This window comes from Eucyclogobius newberryi, unplaced genomic scaffold (genome assembly GCF_026437365.1).
Source record: "Eucyclogobius newberryi isolate DKJ021-1_F unplaced genomic scaffold, fEucNew1.0.hap1 SCAF_8, whole genome shotgun sequence".
In the NCBI taxonomy this organism is placed as follows: domain Eukaryota; kingdom Metazoa; phylum Chordata; class Actinopteri; order Gobiiformes; family Gobiidae; genus Eucyclogobius; species Eucyclogobius newberryi.
The window spans coordinates 15,642,331-15,659,890 of NW_027316500.1; the positions used below are offsets into that span (position 1 = coordinate 15,642,331).

A 17,560-nucleotide genomic window follows, 5' to 3' on the forward strand; every position below is an offset into this window, starting at 1 on the left:
TGTCCAACTGGTACTCCCACTGTGATCAAACATATTCACTGAGAATTGGTGAAGAAAACATCACAAACAAACCAGGAATTTCGTCAGCAAAAGACCAAAAATACAGCAATGAAAAAGCACAAACACAGCGGAGCCCTGACAGCTCGCAGTGATCCGCGGAATCTCTCTCAAAACTCTAAGAACTATTGGAGGTGGACTACATCTGTCACATCTTCAGGGTCGGCAATAGCACTAATTCATTCAGAAACACACGTTCAACATTAAAAATTCAAATTATTTCAAAGACAGTTGTGAGTATTGGGACTGTAAAGTGAGGACATATCTGTTATAGTTCATTACTCTCTAGTTCTGGATGTTGGATAATGTTGTTACTATTAAAACTTACACTCACTTTCTCCTATTGGACATGAAAATCCTTCACTAGTACATTAAATATGCATAAGAAGTGTGCTCTTTTACCCAGCCTGATCCACCTGTCAATTGATAAAAACGTACTAACTACAACATGTCAAGATTATTCAGTGAATGGAGATTTGTGAAGACTCAGGTCACAATATTAATAGTTATTTAATCAAATCAATACATTTAGAATATATTAAGTCATTTTACTTCAACCTATTGCCCCCCCAAAGAAGTGAAGAAGTTCATGTTACAGTAGGTATGGGCGATATGACAACAGATGTGTATCATGGTTTTCTGGATTCTCATGATTTTGATTCTATCACAATTCATGTAGTATCATTCTCTTGCCTTGAGGATGTTACTAAGGCAACCAACGGCAATAAAGTGTACATTCATTGCAGTTGGTTTAACCCATCTGTCAGGGCAGTGCTGGGACAGACAAATGGTGGTGTGTGAACGAGAAAACACAATATGGTTTCTTCAAACTTGTGACATGAGGAAGGGTTTATGACGTGAATGAAAGGACCTGAAGGACTAGGCTGTTTGATCGTGTTGTCAATAACCAATAAACATGCAATTGTGAGGGTTCTTCTCACTATAATTGTGACACTAAACTGTGATGTTGTGACGTCCACACTATAACCCGTGGATGATGCAGTGTTCGTTGTGTTTCGACGTACTGCGCATGAAGCCCTGATGTAGGCCTTTTACTCTGTGATGTCTTATTTTTGCCTTTTCCTTCCTCGTGCAGTGAACCTAAGCTCTGGGGGGGCGATTGTTGGGATGTTTCTGGTCCCTAAGGCTTCACTGTGAGCGGGGAAATACAGCCACACTTCACATGTGCTCCATACTCAGAGCAGGAAGTATGCACAGGGCGGTATTGGTTTTCACCCCATCACTGCTTTCATCCTTCAGACCACTGGGGTCGCAATGAGAAGGGTTTAGGGACCTGTTGCCATGGAAACAAAGAGAAAAGACTGTAGCGTTGACACGAGTACGGCTCTTATTCTAACTCTGTATCCAGATGAAAGGGATTCATCGCTTTTGATCAATTCTTGTTGTGTGTTATTGCGTTTGTTTTGGTCAGTTTAAGTGCCATATTTACTTCAGCAAGTCTTGTTTTGTCCATGTTTGGCCCTGTATCCTGGTTCAGATATGGTTTCAATTTCCACAAAGAGTTTTATGCAGGCGTACAGAATGATAAACGATGATGCATTCAATGTTTGAGAATTACTAGATTATTTTGTTTAATCTGGAGCGTTTTGGTGAGGTTCCTCCTGCGTGTCGTTTTACCTGTGGTCTTCCATCTCTAAGCCAAACCAGTATACATTGAATTTGAACTGAAATTGAACTGTGGGTTGCATGAGGAAGTGTCTTTGTCCGTGTGAATGTGGATCAACAGGTCACTTGGAAATGGTAGCTCTGTCTAACCTTTGTGCTATTGGTTGGTGATTGCAGGTAATCCTTCAAACAACCAAAGCAAAAAATCCATAAAGCAGCGATTCCTCAAGCTTCTTCCATGCTGCAAACCCACGGTGGCCCCCTCAATAAGTCAAAGCAAGTCTCACTACACTCTACATTACCGGAAAATCCCATGTTACACACAGATCTACCGACAATGCTACAAATGGATCGTCACTGTCAAAAGGATATGCAAAGTTTTCTATTGTGTCATTTTCTACTGTGCCTTGTGCTACATGTGCAAAGTCTGACACTGTCACACTATCATTTTATTCAGGTTTTCTCAGGCGCACATGTGGATAAGGAAAAAACAGCAAGAGCATTTTTCTGTCAGTGCATGCTCAGACTGCTCTGACAAGTAAACACGCTACGTGTCAGATAGATACTGTCTGGGACAACTGTCATTGTATTGTACTCTGATAACATGAGTGTATGCACATCGATCAGACGTGTCGTTATGACCTCAGCTCCATATGCAACTCTGTTCACCATTCTGGCATCTTCTTTTCAGAACACAGGATATCTAAAGCTCACAGTACACAGTACACAGTACGCAGTGCACAGTACACAGTACACAGTACACAGTACGCAGTGCACAGTACACAGTACACAGTACACAGTACACAGTACACAGTACACAGTACACAGTACACAGTACTGAAGCACGTATCTCATCTCTAAGATGGTTCAGGACTTCACATGTGCATCACCTGTTGCTGGTTCTCCACTGAACTGTATTTGACAGTGTTCTCAGTTACTTGAAATGCATCCAAACTTCACTTGCTGTTCAACACATTCCACTCAAGAGCAACTACTATGATGAAAATATAATCTGGATTTTATTTATTTAGTCGGTTTGTAAAGATGAAGTCATTTATGTTTTTTGTGTTTTAACAGTAGTTTGCCAAAGACTTTGCTCGACAATAACTTACTTGTGTTAAATATGTCAGCAGATTCATGACTGTGGCGTGATGAATGTGTTTATGCTCATCTCTCCCACAGACAGCGTGGAGGATGACTTTGAGCTGTCCACTGTGTGTCAGCGTCCTGAGAGCATGGAAAAGCTGCAGGAGCAGACCAAGTTCACCAAGAAGGAGCTACAGGTCCTCTACAGGGGGTTCAAAAATGTATGCTACACCTACAATAACCATTTGATGTTGTCTGTAAAGCATTGGGATAATGTCTATGAATGTCTCCATGTCCAGGAGTGCCCCAGCGGTGTGGTTAACGAGGAAAATTTCCAGAATATTTACTCACAGTTCTTCCCTCAGGGAGGTGAGTAAACTTACATTATATGAACAATACATTTTTAATAGAAATGGCAGTATTATATTTATAGGAATGGCTGAGTACAAATACACAGTCTGTTTGAGCTGTACTGGCTGGAGCAGGCCCTTTTTGCTTAAGGACTTTTCTGTTGATGAAATGTTACCCACTTGCCTCCAGTTATATTTGAAAGTATTTTTCAAATCCGGTCTATATTTAACTTGCTGCTGACTCCAGCTGTTCAAAAACTGTGTGGAGCTTATGTGGTTACAAGAACGTATTTTACTTTCACAGATTCGAGTATGTATGCACATTTCCTGTTCGAAGCATTTGACACAAACAAAAATGGTTCAGTTAGTTTTGAGGTAAGCGCTTTTATTGTTACTTTTGTACATAAAGGGTTGGTTTCTGCACTTTAACTAACATGCACTTGTACAAACGTGTGAAACTGCATTTAATACTATGCTTCATATGTTTGTATAGGACTTTGTATTCGGTCTGTCGATCATTCTGAGAGGTACCGTTAATGACCGGCTAAACTGGGCGTTCAATCTCTATGACCTCAACAAGGACGGCTGTATCACCAAAGATGTAATCGACTACACAGTAAATCACTTGAAGTATTTACTACTGATTATCTGTGTGTGTTGTTGCTACAGGAGATGCTGGACATTATGAAGTCCATCTATGACATGATGGGAAAGTACACATACCCCTCAATGCTGGAAGATGCCCCGAGGGAACACGTGGAAACTTTTTTCCAGGTCAGATTCAACTCTTGTCCAAACACTTCTTCTGACGCTCAATTAAAATAGGACATATGCTTTTAATATTTCCCTTTTCAGAAAATGGACAGAAATAAAGATGGTGTGGTCACTATAGATGAATTTATTGAGTCCTGCAAAAAGGTAAACAAATAAAATAAAATATTGTTCATACATCTTTCACATCATGCAAAGACTATTTTAGCCTTTTTCATTAATTAATAGGCTGCGTTCACATGACATGACAACATCTTTTAGTTTCAAATGTAGCTGGAGCGGGTCAGAATTCTATGGTCAGATTGCAGATTTGTTGAGCGGGTTTATGGTTCATATCTGTCTTTACTTGCATAAATACATTAAATTGTGCAACCCTAAAATTTGTGTAGCCAATCCCAAATAGCCTTATGATAAGATTCACCATTTGTTGATCATGTTTGGATATTTCTTTCAAAAACAGTGCATCTCCCATTAAGTCACATATACCCCAGCCCTGCATCTGAAATTGTAGCTCGTGAACCCAACCTCTTCAACTTCTTTATTGTTCCCATTTTTAATCTGAATACAATGAACAGGCCTGTTGATGAGACATATTTTTGTGCAGGACGAGAACATCATGCTTTCCATGCAGCTGTTTGACAACGTCATCTGAACTTGTGGCCTAGAGGGGACTATGGCACCAGGCAGAGGGATGTGTGTGACAGGAACCAGAGGACTACACAGAGAAAGAGAGGGCGTGTCTGTACGAGTGTGTGAGTGTGCGATTGTCTCCCAGAGTTGTGAATCCAGAGGGCATAACTGAACTCTCCCTTATACTGAAGGCACAGAGATCGTCCACCAACAAGTTCACTTCTCATCATGCTTAACCTTAGTTTCCCTGGAAGACTGACAACAAGAATCAAAGGGACCACAAGAGACCTGCCAATGACGGGGGACACCAAACGCAGAGGAACGACCACTGAGATCACATTTGACCTCTCACCTGTTCCAGCTCTTAGGATTTTCCTGCATCTGTGCATGTAGGTGACACTGGAGCTACAAGCCTGCTGCCAAATAAATAAATGGATGTTGCACCATCTAGTGGACGGACCAAGAGTGACACTTTGGGGGGGAAAACAAGACTCCTAGCTGTTGTTTTCCAAGAGGAACTGAATATCGCATGATGATGTCACTAATATCAGATTATGTATTTACAGAGATACTCCAAAGTCTGCCTGTCTATCTATACCCAGTCATTCACAGGTGCCTCGCCCTCTGTATATGTGTGTGTGTGTGTGTGTGTGTGTGTGTGTGTGCATGTGTAGAAGACATCCATTCATGTACGTCTTCAATGAAATAAAGCCCACCTCTTAAGCTTTAGAATCATTCCAGGCCTTTCAAATTCCAATTCAAGTCATGCGTGTCTGTTTGCAGTTGTACACGTTCTAGCATTCCCAGTGACGTGACCTTACACTAGACAATACAACAAGCCAAGACTGGAACATCTCCGCTGTCACCGTTTCAAGAGCAAACTTCAATAGCTACTCAATATTGACTGTACCTCTAGCAGGCTGCTTTTGTGAAATTACTACTGCGGTTCCCATGACAATACAGTAGTTGCCCTGAATTCGACCAATTCAACTCAAGGTGCATTGTCTGTGTTTTGTGTTGAGAGATACTTATTTTTTTGCTCAATCAATTTTTTTTTTTTTTCTGTAACGCCAAAGAGGAAACGTGTACAATGAGAAACAGAATGGAGGCAATTAGTTATAAAGGTTTTTAGTTGAGTAGGTGAGCAAGGTAAAATGTGAGTGTTCTTTAAATCCTAATTTTTATCCCCGCTGTCATTAAAATATTAAAGTATTTAAACCCGAAGACATTCAAAGCAGGAGTTGAACGATGTTTTTGTACACTGGGATACCTTGAATAGCAATAACCATCTGTATCAGTACTTCTCATCCTCAAAAAGGGTGGAATAATACCCTAGTAAAAATATGCACTTCCAACTTGTGGTTTATTTTGTGTATTTTATTTAACCTGGTTTGGCTAGGATTGTCCCTTGCCAATAATATCTGATTTTCAGTTAGTATCACAAGAAAACTGTCTTTACCCGCATGTACTGTGTCCTCAGAACATTGAACATACTAACCTGTTGTACTGACTGTATAGTTAGTTAGCCTCAAGCGGTTGCATTATATTTAAAACATGTATATTTTGTACAGAGATAATAAATAAGAGTTACTATGCAACAAGATTGGATTTTCATTTTTAGAATCATTAGTACATTTTTATTATTCAAGAAACAATCTGACCTCTCGGTGGATAGATAACATTGAAAGGCCAGATTCCAATAGGAACTTTTACATAATTTATTAACACAAAAGTTATATAAGTTAAATGTACATCAAAATACAAAGTAACACATAATTATTAAATGAAGAGATCTATTGTCAATGTTGTTTATCTTTGCCGTTTGAAGAGATGGGACACTCTTTGATGCAACTTTGAATGGTTGTGATAGATCTTTGTGAACAGCATTTAAATAATAAATGTATCTGTATAAACATGAAGGGTTAAGGTTAGGGTTAGCCCTAACCTTAAGCCATGAAGTGGTGGCTGTTTTGGAATTTCTTTACAAATGGTATTTACTTGGGGACTTTGCGGAGCTCTGCCAACACCCAGATAGCCAGAGACAGCAGAGCCAGAGATCCGGACTGGTGAGTCGCTGCGAGTGGAGTGGGCACATACAATAACAGGGTGCTGACACCAAGGGCGACCTAAAAAGGGCAACCATTATTTAAATTTCATTAGAGATGACACAAATGTACAAAGAACGATACCTGTCCATAAGCCATTGCTGTAAGAAGGCTGATGGCAATTTTAGCCCTTTTAGGAAGCATCACTTTTCTTGAAAAGAGATAGAGGCTTGTAATGGCTGCCAAAGAGGAGATAGCCTAAAAATAAAAAACATACATAATAACATAAAAGCATTAATTAAAATATATGCAACAAATAGTTATTATAGTAAGTGTTGTACCAAAATCCTGTGGTCAAATTGAACCGTTGTGGGATTTTCAAAGAAGTTCTTCAGAGTTGGAGAGAAAGCAAACAAATCATCAGGGATCCATCGCTCACCCATCTTGGGAAAAGAGTTATAGACCAATCCAGCATCCAAACCGGCAACAAAAGCACCTAAGACCAAAGGTTCAGGACACATCTGAGAATAGCTCTATTGAGGTTTCTTATTGATAACTATGTTTGTAACTATAGTTATAGTCTACAACATCCAATCAAACGTATTAAACATCTCCTGGTATTTACCTGAAAGGGCAGTAAGAAAGACCAGTGCACCAGTTCCCTTGGCAAACTTCCTGAGCAGCATTAAATGCTTAGTCTCGACCAGCTGAAACATTCAAATATAATTTTATAACATTCTTTAAAGAAAAATGTAATGAGCGTGCAAAAACATTAACCTTCTGTGGTGACTGCAGCAGAGTTAGCCCGGTCCAAAGACTGGCGCAGTAGAGCAGCAGAGCAGAGCCCAGGTGAGCACACAGGCGATACTGACTCACTCTGGGGATGTCGTGAGAGTCTGGTTTCTCCTCTAGCCCACTCTTAACCATATACCAGCCAAGGAGACCCTACGAGGACAATTGTTTTTGTTCATCTATGTCTGTTCTCAATTTAATTAGCTCAAGTCTTACCTGAAAGAAAACAAATCCACACAGACCAAGCACTTTCCCCTTCATTGAACGACTGAAGTATCCTTTTTTCCAAAAGTACATAGCAGGGACAACGTACGTAAGTCCTACAAGTCTGCCCCACATACGATGACCCCACTCCATGTAAAATATAAACTTGAACTCGGGCAAAGTCATGTCATGATTTAATCTGGAATATATATTAAAAAAAATGTGTGAATGCATATTTCACTGCGTTAGATCAGTTATTCATTGGATATATCTGAAAATAGATGCAGCGCTTACACTTTGAATTCAGGAAACCGCTGGTACTTGGAAAATTCTTCTTCCCATTCTTCTTTTGTCTGTGGCGGCTTCATTTCCCGCACCAGATGCCAATCCACCATGGAAAGACCAGATTCTGTAAGTCTATTGGAAGGAAATAGAAAATATAACAAACAGCACAATAAATCCCCAAAGTTGTTTACATAAATAAACTATACCTTGTAACTCCACCTAACACAACAGCTCCAATAACAAGGCCACTGCAGCCCACGAGCCAGCGTCCCACTATTCGGTTTGATGCAGCATTGGGCACAACAGTGGCAGTGGCTGAACCAGACGAAACTCCAGCTTCTGCTGCGATGGTTCCCTGGTTTCTTCTGAAAAATCGCAGCTGTAAAAGGGCAACATTAGAAGATATACTGTGCATATTTTATATTATTTTAAATCCATATCAAATTTGAGGTAATCATTCACTACACAGCTATAGTATAGTTCACACATTCATCCATCATACACAGATGCTAGCAGCATATTTCAGCCCTCCTGGGCAACATTATGACCTTCTCTAAACTAAAATGACTCTTTTATTTTAGTGGCTCATGTCTACACATGACCTTAGATGAACGGCATGCTAATATACAGAGCTATCAGAGATTAGCGGTTAGCATTACTCACAGTGCTTGGTTTATGACCATGTACTGCTCTTCTGCAGCACATCGCTGCTGTCCTAAACGTGGAAATCATCATAATTCTCCGGCAAACTCTCCAAGAGTGAAATAATTAGTCCTGCGGATTTGATAACATTGGGTCATGTGTACTTGATTTACACAACACACTTCCTATGTTGTCTAACTGTTCAACTTTGACCTGAACGTCACGAAAGACACACCTTTTCACACTTTTTGTCATTATGCCTATACATTAAATTATATGTGATTAATTACCTACAACACGTAATTACAAGCGTTATATTTTTTCACGAGGAAATATTTTATAATAAGCGTTGGGTGTTTGTGATAATTATCAACACATTCTGAGCGGGCGGCAACACGTTTGGTTTAAATAAACTCCGCCCATCTGGCAAAGCGTTCTTACAAATCAAACACCCCGGAAGCAGTTGTTTGGTCACCGCATCGGTGCCACGGAGTGTTTTTGTCACCCAAACAAAATGCAACTAATTTTGCTGTAAGGTCAAATGTATCGATAGAAATTTCATTGCAGGTACTTTGAAACAAACGTGTTTACTGTTTACATGTTTTCCCCCCTAATAAAATACATAGGAACCTATCTAATGACCATGTTTTTTTCTAGAATGGCAGACAGCTTTTTGATGATGATGGAGGTGTGTGTGGAATCTGTGGAGTCAGCTGTCAATGCTGAACGAGGAGGTTTGTTACATAGCTCTGAATCGCAGTGTCCCTCAATATAACTAATTACATTCATTGCATAGATAAAATAACCATGTTGTCCTCCTTTACTCAGGTGCAAGTCGCCTTGAGCTATGTTCTAGTCTTCTGGAGGGAGGCCTCACCCCTAGTATTGGTAAAGAGTATTTAATAAAGACTGCTCGCCATCTGAAATATACACACAAATCATAGGCCATTTGCCAAAGACAGAAAAGTGGCAAGAAAGTCGATTCAGTAGCAACATTATGGGGGATACTTTCTTTTGGTGTTTTCTTAAAAGTAAATACTTGAGGTAACATGAAAAAAAGTTCCACAAACCAAATCCCTGCAGTTTTTTTAGAAATAGCCCAATAGAAGTTCAATAAATAGTGTAAATTATGCCATTTTGGCACTTGTGGCATTTTTTACTGGCATTAAAACTCCAGATGCAGGCAAGATAGATATATTTTTTTTGTTTACACATCAAGGGACAACAGAAGTTTGGATATATAAAACCTCAGACGGATCGGATTAATGAAAAATTTGACATTTAGAAACGATTTTAGATTTTGACAATTTTCATCAAACCTGAATAACTTTTCACAAATCCATTAACAATACCAATACCAACAAGACAAATGAAACACTAATAATGAATTAAAGACAGTTGAATCATTATCCTGAGGTTTCCACATACACAAAGTCGCTAGCATATTGTTGACTTGGTCGATGAAATGATATCTGAGGGAAGTCAGCTTTTAGTCTTCTATTCAATTGATACCTCCTGGAAAATAAATAATTAATTAAACATCTTAGAAATAGTTACTGTAGTGAATACAGATTATCAGTTGATACAAATATTGTGTTTGAAATTAGGTAGTCATAAATACATACCCGTATGATGATGCATCCAAAGCTTCGTGTGTTGCAACCATTTTTTTGAATATCCTCAATAACTTTGTCATACGCATGACTTCTTGCTCTTCCAGAAAATGTTTGTTATCACACTATCACAAAAGAGCTTGTACGTATCTGCAAAGGGATGTCTGGTTTCACTGGAAAAAGATACATTTTTCATTACAAATTATATGGTAAATGAAAATAATTTCTAGAGTAACTTTATTCTGTTTCAACCATTTCTAGGCCTAACAAGATATATATTTTCCATAAATATCATATCTTAATATACCTTGTGCTCTCATCTTGTGTTGTTTTTTTGGTGAACAGGAACCTTGTGTACTTGTTAGAGCAGCTGTGATGGCTGTGATGGTATCTTGTGTACTTGTTAGAGCAGCTGTGATGGTATCTTGTGTACTTGTTAGAGCAGCTGTGATGGTATCTTGTGTACTTGTTAGAGCAGCTGTGATGGTATCTTGTGTACTTGTTAGAGCAGCTGTGATGGCTGTTATGGTATCTTGTGTACTTGTTAGAGCAGCTGTGATGGCTGTGATGGTATCTTGTGTACTTGTTAGAGCAGCTGTGATGGTATCTTGTGTACTTGTTAGAGCAGCTGTGATGGTATCTTGTGTACTTGTTAGAGCAGCTGTGATGGCTGTGATGGTATCTTGTGTACTTGTTAGAGCAGCTGTGATGGCTGTGATGGTATCTTGTGTACTTGTTAGAGCAGCTGTGATGGTATCTTGTGTACTTGTTAGAGCAGCTGTGATGGTATTTTGTGTACTTGTTAGAGCAGCTGTGATGGCTGTGATGGTACCTTGTGTACTTGTTAGAGCAGCTGTGATGGTATCTTGTGTATTTGTTAGAGCAGCTGTGATGGTATCTTGTGTACTTGTTAGAGCAGCTGTGATGGCTGTGATGGTATCTTGTGCACTTGTTAGAGCAGCTGTGATGGTATCTTGTGTACTTGTTAGAGCAGCTGTGATGGCTATGATGGTACCTTGTGTACTTGTTAGAGCAGCTGTGATGGTATCTTGTGTACTTGTTAGAGCAGCTGTGATGGTATATTGTGTACTTGTTAGAGCAGCTGTGATGGCTGTGATGGTACCTTGTGTACTTGTTAGAGCAGCTGTGATGGTATCTTGTGTACTTGTTAGAGCAGCTGTGATGGTATCTTGTGTACTTGTTAGAGCAGCTGTGATGGTATCTTGTGTACTTGTTAGAGCAGCTGTAATGGCTGTGATGGTACCTTGTGTACTTGTTAGAGCTGCTGTGATGGTATCTTGTGTACTTGTTAGAGCAGCTGTGATGGTATCTTGTGTACTTGTTAGAGCTGCTGTGATGGTATCTTGTGTACTTGTTAGAGCAGCTGTGATGGCTGTGATGGTACCTTGTGTACTTGTTAGAGCAGCTGTGATGGTATCTTGTGTACTTGTTAGAGCAGCTGTGATGGTATTTTGTGTACTTGTTAGAGCAGCTGTGATTGCTGTGATGGTACCTTGTGTACTTGTTAGAGCAGCTGTGATGGTATCTTGTGTACTTGTTAGAGCAGCTGTGATGGTATCTTGTGTACTTGTTAGAGCAGCTGTGATGGCTGTGATGGTACCTTGTGTACTTGTTAGAGCAGCTGTGATGGTATCTTGTGTACTTGTTAGAGCAGCTGTGATGGTATATTGTGTACTTGTTAGAGCAGCTGTGATGGCTGTGATGGTATCTTGTGTACTTGTTAGAGCAGCTGTGATGGTATCTTGTATACTTGTTAGAGCAGCTGTGATGGTATCTTGTGTACTTGTTAGAGCAGCTGTGATGGAGAGCAGCTGTGATGGCTGTGATGGTACCTTGTGTACTTGTTAGAGCAGCTGTGATGGTATCTTGTGTACTTGTTAGAGCAGCTGTGATGGTATCTTGTGTACTTGTTAGAGCAGCTGTGATGGTATCTTGTGTACTTGTTAGAGCAGCTGTGATGGCTGTTATGGTATCTTGTGTACTTGTTAGAGCAGCTGTGATGGTATCTTGTGTACTTGTTAGAGCAGCTGTGATGGCTGTGATGGTATCTTGTGTACTTGTTAGAGCAGCTGTGATGGTATCTTGTGTACTTGTTAGAGCAGCTGTGATGGCTGTGATGGTATCTTGTGTACTTTTTAGAGCAGCTGTGATGGTATCTTGTGTACTTGTTAGAGCTGCTGTGACATGTATGTGGTATTAAATGGTGGATTGTGAACTATAATTTAAGCCTATACATACCACATGATTCTGTTTCAGCCTTTGCCAATTTATCCTTCACTCTTTTTTGGTTAACTGTAATGTAGATCTCTTTTTTCTTGCATATCAAGCACACTTGTGGGAGGAGCCTGGTGTCGCGGTGCGCTAATCTCTGTCTTTGACCGGAGTCTTTTCGGGGATGATACATCGACAATTTCAGTGGATTCTAGGGAAACAAGACAAATGAGCAACAGCATACAACAACAACTGAGCATAGGAATATGATACAAAAGGTCTGAAACCGGTCTGAACCCGGACTACACCAGGACTACCCCAGGATTACACCAAGACTAAAACCGGTCTGAACCCGGACTACACCAGGACTACCCCAGGATTACACCAAGACTAAAACCGGTCTGAACCCGGACTACACCAGGACTACCCCAGGATTACACCAAGACTAAAACCGGTCTAAACCCGGTCTAAACCAGGACTACCCCAGGATTACACCAAGACTAAAACCGGTCTAAACCCGGTCTAAACCAGGACTACCCCAGGATTACACCAAGACTTAAACCGGTCTAAACCCGGTCTAAACCAGGACTACACCAGGATTACACCAAGACTAAAACCGGTCTAAACCCGGTCTAAACCAGGACTACACCAGGATTACACCAAGACTAAAACCGGTCTAAACCCGGTCTAAACCAGGACTACACCAGGATTACACCAAGACTAAAACCGGTCTAAACCCGGTCTAAACCAGGACTACACCAGGATTACACCAAGACTTAAACCGGTCTAAACCCGGTCTAAACCAGGACTACCCCAGGATTACACCAAGACTTAAACCGGTCTAAACCCGGTCTAAACCCAGACTACACCAGGACTTTGAGTGACTTTTGCTGGCGTTCTTTGGCATAGTACAGTTGGCGTTTGTCTGTAAACCGTTTGTAACACGATGAGTGGAAACTCTGCAAAGTTTCGAGCTCGGTGTATTGCAGATCCAAACAATTCAGCAGTTCGCTTCTCTCCCATTGAGCGATAAACACTCTTTCACAATCAGCCGAAACGTGTCTCATCTGACCTTCGTCATAACGCATGTCTGTTCGGTGCAATTTTCTAAAATATGCTTACAACAGGCAGGTTTTTCTGAAGATCCACGGGACCGCTTTCGCAAATTCGACGCCATGTTTGTTGATAAACAGACCGGATCACTGAGTTTATATCCAAGAAGCGCTGTTCTGCTTGGTTCAGATTTGCTCCGCGCCTCTTCACTTGTCCGCGACAGACGAAAAATAGTTCCACCTTCGATTAGAAAGTACGCGAAAACTGCAGAAATTTTCCGTGTGGAAACTCGAGGTTAGATTTATTAGTTCATAACGTTTTTTATAGTGGAGAAATTTTCTATGCCCCATCTCGTTTCTATGGAGATTCACTCTACAGAGTCTGGCATATGGCCTATAGGTGGATTTTAAAAGTATACAATCAAATATTTAAGATTAAGAAACATTTGTCTATTCATATACTTGAAGTGTGTGGTTTTGTGCTGCAGGTCTTTTACACATTGTGAAGCAGTATGTTAAAATACCAGTGTATGCAATGATTCGGCCTCGCGGTGGAGATTTCCTGTACTCACACTTTGAAGTGGAGGTGATGAAGAAGGACATAGAGCTGATGAAACTCAATGGAGCTGATGGGCTGGTTATGGGAGCCCTGACAGAGGACGGGCGAGTGGATACAGAGCTGTGTTCAGAGTTACTGGGTATGACATCATGCTTCTAAATAAATACTGCTGTATACCTAAACGCTGAAAGTATTTACAAAGTCACATATATTATACATTCAGCATATTAAGGGCAATACAACAGCATGCCACACAATCTGAACAGAAGTATATTTACTTTTTCTCCATTTAGAGATTTATTTTATGAACGCTATGCCTGTAAAATTCTGTAAAATTTTCTGGTGCAATAACATTTGTCTTACTTACAGCTGCTGCTCGTCCCTTACCTGTCACTTTTCACCGAGGTAATTTTTCTCCGATCTTTATGCTGTTTGTCATTAGTCAGTCTTGTCAGATAGGAGTGGTTTAATAATGGAGGTATTATTGTGTTAAGCCTGTTTTACTGTTATTTTGCAGCTTTTGACATGGTTCATGACCCAACCATTGCCCTTGAGACACTGGTTTCATTAGGCTTCCAGCGTGTGCTTACGAGTGGCTGTGATAGCTCTGCTCTGGAGGGACTCCCTCTTATTAAACGCCTCGTGGATCAGGTGCCTTGTCTTATTACCTCACTCTACACAGCTCTCACAAGACCTGGTCAGCCTTTGAATTATTTAGTCAAAACTTACCTTTAGACGTGTTATTATTTGTTGTTTGTGCTAATTATTATTGAGTTTAGAATTAGTTTTTTAAAAGGGAAAAAAAATTGCATTATATTTAAGTGTATTTATGTTGCCAATAAATATCTGTTTTTGCTCACCATTCAGGCAAAAGGCAGAATTAGCATAATGCCAGGTTTGTTATTTATTACATTAAATCATTCTTATAATAAATATGATTTCTTATACATTGCGTCTTGTCTATAATTGCAGGAGGAGGTATCACAGAGAGAAATCTGCAGCGCATCTTGGAGGGTTCTGGGGCTCAGGAGTTTCACTGCTCGGCTCGCTCCAGCAAAGAGTCTAACATGAAGTTTAGGTGAGTTGTATTGTATTAAGACCACAATATTGCATGGGCAACACTTGTTTACCAGTGTTATCTTCTGCAGGAATACCAGTGTGTCAATGGGAGCATCCTTTTCAGCGCCAGAATATGGCCTAAAGGTGGCAGATGTGAGCAAAATCCGTACACTTAATGCAGTTGCCAAAAATACTCTGTGAAGCTATGTTCTGTCCATTACTTACGACGGAGTATAAGGGTCAACCAAAAAAAAAAAAAAGCGCTGCACTACGAGTATAATGTCATTAATTAATGAGAAAAAAGACGTTAATTATTGAGAAAAAATTCAAAATCAGAAAAAAGTCGTAAATCAACGACAATAAACTCATTAAATAACGAGAAAAAAGTCATTCTCTTAGTGCCCCACATTTTTTTTGGGGGGGGGGGTTGGCTCCTATACTCTGTCGTAATTACTCATTACTCAATGGGTCCTAATATATTTTTTCATAACAGATATTACTTGATTCTGTATTGACTGAAGTTATGACTCAGGGACAATATTTTGTTGATGATTAACAATAAAACAAAAACTAACACCTGTTCTTGGTCACCAATTAGTTTAAAAGTTCAAGAATATTATTATTTACTAATGCCTAATTATTCAGAGAGACTCTGTGGTTCATGTCACTTCAATTTCCCTCATTTTGTATCAAAAAAGCAAAGACCAAATGTGGTAAGTCTTGACTTTATGATTACATCACAATAAATCTGTTATTTTTTGTACACGTCTAATGTTTTATATCAATATTGTGCTGACTAATTTAGGTATTTTGTAGTCACATGTCAGAGAGCTGTTTCACAAACAGTGCGTCAACTCAATTACAGCCCTTGTGAGGTAATGATTAACAATTATATAGTACCTACAAATGGAGGCAAGGTAAGACGAGGGGGTTTCTTAGGAATCATATGTTTCATTTCAATCTCACAGGGCACTTATAGCATTCTATTTTACTCTGATTTACTTTTACTAAAATAAATCGACCAAATGCACGATTCACTGACCGTAATATAACTGCTTGTATGGTTTGAACACAGTACAATGTTATTTTAACGTAGTTGAGCTTTCAGGTTAGTTTTTACATCTGGTACTTTTGAAGAAGTGTAGCTGCATCTGGAAGTAATTTGACCAAATATTACATTTGCATGCAAGCTCCGAGGAAGGAATTTATACCATCTTTATTTGGATTATTTAACAGGAACCGGGGACATTAATTAACATTTCTGTAAATACCAAAGTTAACCAGAAAGGCTATTTCTCATCTGCAATTTCTGGACCGATGGTTAATGGTCACCTCAAAACACAATAGAATGTATACAAACAGTACAAGTAAAGATTATACAAATCAATCATTGTACACATTGTAAAACAAACCATATTGAAAAAAAGACATAGAACATAAGACAACAGACAGGAGAAGCTCGTACGGAGAGTACATAAGTGACCAGAGGTTCTTTTTGAATAAGGCCGTGGCTGCAGAGCCGCGGCGCGGTCAAATTGCCGCGCAGTTTCAGGGACCGCGGCATTTACCTCATAGCCCTTTATAGCCTCATGGCTAACCCTAACGCTAACTTTAACCCTAACCCTAACCCTAACCTTAACCCTAAACCCTAAACCTTAACCCGGCACGGTCAAAAAACGGCGCGCCGCGGCTCTCTAGCCACGGCCTTGAATAAAGTGTATGATGTGAGTTCTCTAATGCTGGTCTGAGCTCCACTCCTGAGAGGCTGTAACTGAAAAGGCACCTTTCCTTAGGGGAACTACACAGTCTCCATGTGAAGCCCCTCGAGTGTGATGTGTGGTGTTTCTAATGTTGAACTGAGTGGAGGAGATGACTGTCCATGGAGGATCTTCTTTATATTTGTGATGATATCTCATTTGTTTTTTTTATCCTGTATTTTGTCATATTTGGTAAGTGACTCTATGGGTTTTAGAGTTGTTTTGTTTGCCTGGGACCAAGTTATTATGTATTATATAAGTAATGTGTAATAAGACTTGAGTGCATGAACATTTCCGCAGCCTGCAGAGATATCCTGAAGTTTGAAATGTTGACTTTTAGACACCTTTTTAGAATAGAAAAGTATGATTGCGCGCAACAGAGAAGCAGCACAGGAAAACTGTTAAACGAGCCCCTCCCATCCATTTCCTCAACACATTCCCTTTTTGGGGGTTGTATTGCCCCTAACACAACTCACACAGTTGGAGAGTGGGAGGGCTTGGTCTTTGTGTGTGTTTTCTCTCTTTTGCGCAGTCATCTGCCTGAGAGTTTGGACTTTAAACACGAGCATTAAACGTTCTGTGGAGCTGTGAAAGGATTCACTTTATGACTGCAGCAAAGAAGAATACAGGCATGTAGCAGCCTGTGGACACCCAACAAAACCGTCGTCTAAAGATTAGACAACAACTCATGAATGTGAGGTTTGAGGAATGATTATGTATGTGCTGTATACTTTATAGTTGAACATTGAATCTGATTTCTCAGGCTAAAGTGGTCTTGCAGTCACTTGACTATAAGTGTC

General features: G+C 39.9%; 3 protein-coding genes across 7 annotated transcripts in view; 2 read left to right on the plus strand and 1 right to left on the minus strand.

The window, feature by feature from the left end:
* LOC140351150 (A-type potassium channel modulatory protein KCNIP2) overlaps positions 1-6,121 on the plus strand; it is a 95,766-nt gene extending 89,645 nt beyond the window's left edge. For 3 of the 4 annotated variants that reach the window (XM_072436866.1, XM_072436865.1, XM_072436863.1), the window contains exons 2-8: positions 2,866-2,990; positions 3,069-3,138; positions 3,424-3,494; positions 3,613-3,720; positions 3,789-3,893; positions 3,975-4,037; positions 4,495-6,121. In XM_072436866.1, the coding sequence (XP_072292967.1) occupies positions 2,866-2,990; positions 3,069-3,138; positions 3,424-3,494; positions 3,613-3,720; positions 3,789-3,893; positions 3,975-4,037; positions 4,495-4,542 (590 nt within the window). In that variant the 3' untranslated portion in view covers positions 4,543-6,121. Of the gene's footprint in view, positions 1-1,860; positions 1,964-2,865; positions 2,991-3,068; positions 3,139-3,423; positions 3,495-3,612; positions 3,721-3,788; positions 3,894-3,974; positions 4,038-4,494 lie in introns of all 4 variants that reach the window. The other variant, XM_072436862.1, reaches the window with a different exon arrangement.
* Positions 6,122-6,220: 99 nt separating this feature from the next.
* Positions 6,221-8,690, minus strand: cox15 (cytochrome c oxidase assembly homolog 15 (yeast)). The gene is made up of 9 exons (XM_072436861.1): positions 8,510-8,690; positions 8,053-8,225; positions 7,856-7,978; positions 7,574-7,760; positions 7,343-7,510; positions 7,191-7,272; positions 6,907-7,061; positions 6,710-6,823; positions 6,221-6,646 (listed from the first exon to the last, which is right to left on the minus strand). The coding sequence occupies exons 1-9, from the start codon at positions 8,579-8,581 to the stop codon at positions 6,515-6,517; spliced, it is 1,206 nt and encodes a 401-aa protein (XP_072292962.1). The 5' UTR covers positions 8,582-8,690; the 3' UTR covers positions 6,221-6,514.
* Positions 8,691-9,035: 345 nt separating this feature from the next.
* On the plus strand, positions 9,036-15,248 carry cutc (cutC copper transporter homolog (E. coli)). 2 transcript variants are annotated; one of them, XM_072436669.1, is made up of 9 exons: positions 9,036-9,055; positions 9,146-9,222; positions 9,317-9,376; positions 13,874-14,083; positions 14,314-14,349; positions 14,462-14,595; positions 14,812-14,839; positions 14,917-15,022; positions 15,093-15,248. In XM_072436669.1, exons 2-9 carry the CDS (start codon positions 9,147-9,149, stop codon positions 15,202-15,204), a joined length of 762 nt encoding a protein of 253 aa, XP_072292770.1. In that variant the 5' UTR covers positions 9,036-9,055; position 9,146; the 3' UTR covers positions 15,205-15,248. The 2 variants fall into 2 exon arrangements, with proteins under 2 accessions (XP_072292770.1, XP_072292769.1); XM_072436668.1 differs by lacking the exon at positions 9,036-9,055 and having other exon boundaries at positions 9,126-9,222.
* The last annotated feature ends 2,312 nt before the right edge of the window (positions 15,249-17,560 follow it).

Excerpts from the sequence above, each read along its gene's own strand:
- cox15 (XM_072436861.1), bottom strand. The coding sequence starts at position 8,581 with ATGATGATTTCCACGTTTAGGACAGCAGCGATGTGCTGCAGAAGAGCA. Across the intron at positions 7,979-8,052 it reads GTGTTAGGTGGAGTTACAAG|ACTTACAGAATCTGGTCTTT; the intron begins GTATAGTTTATT and ends TCCTTCCAATAG. Across the intron at positions 6,824-6,906 it reads AATTTGACCACAGGATTTTG|GCTATCTCCTCTTTGGCAGC; the intron begins GTACAACACTTA and ends TTTTATTTTTAG.
- cutc (XM_072436668.1), top strand. The coding sequence starts at position 9,126 with ATGACCATGTTTTTTTCTAGAATGGCAGACAGCTTTTTGATGATGATG. Across the intron at positions 14,084-14,313 it reads GCTGTGTTCAGAGTTACTGG|CTGCTGCTCGTCCCTTACCT; the intron begins GTATGACATCAT and ends TCTTACTTACAG. Across the intron at positions 14,350-14,461 it reads ACCTGTCACTTTTCACCGAG|CTTTTGACATGGTTCATGAC; the intron begins GTAATTTTTCTC and ends GTTATTTTGCAG.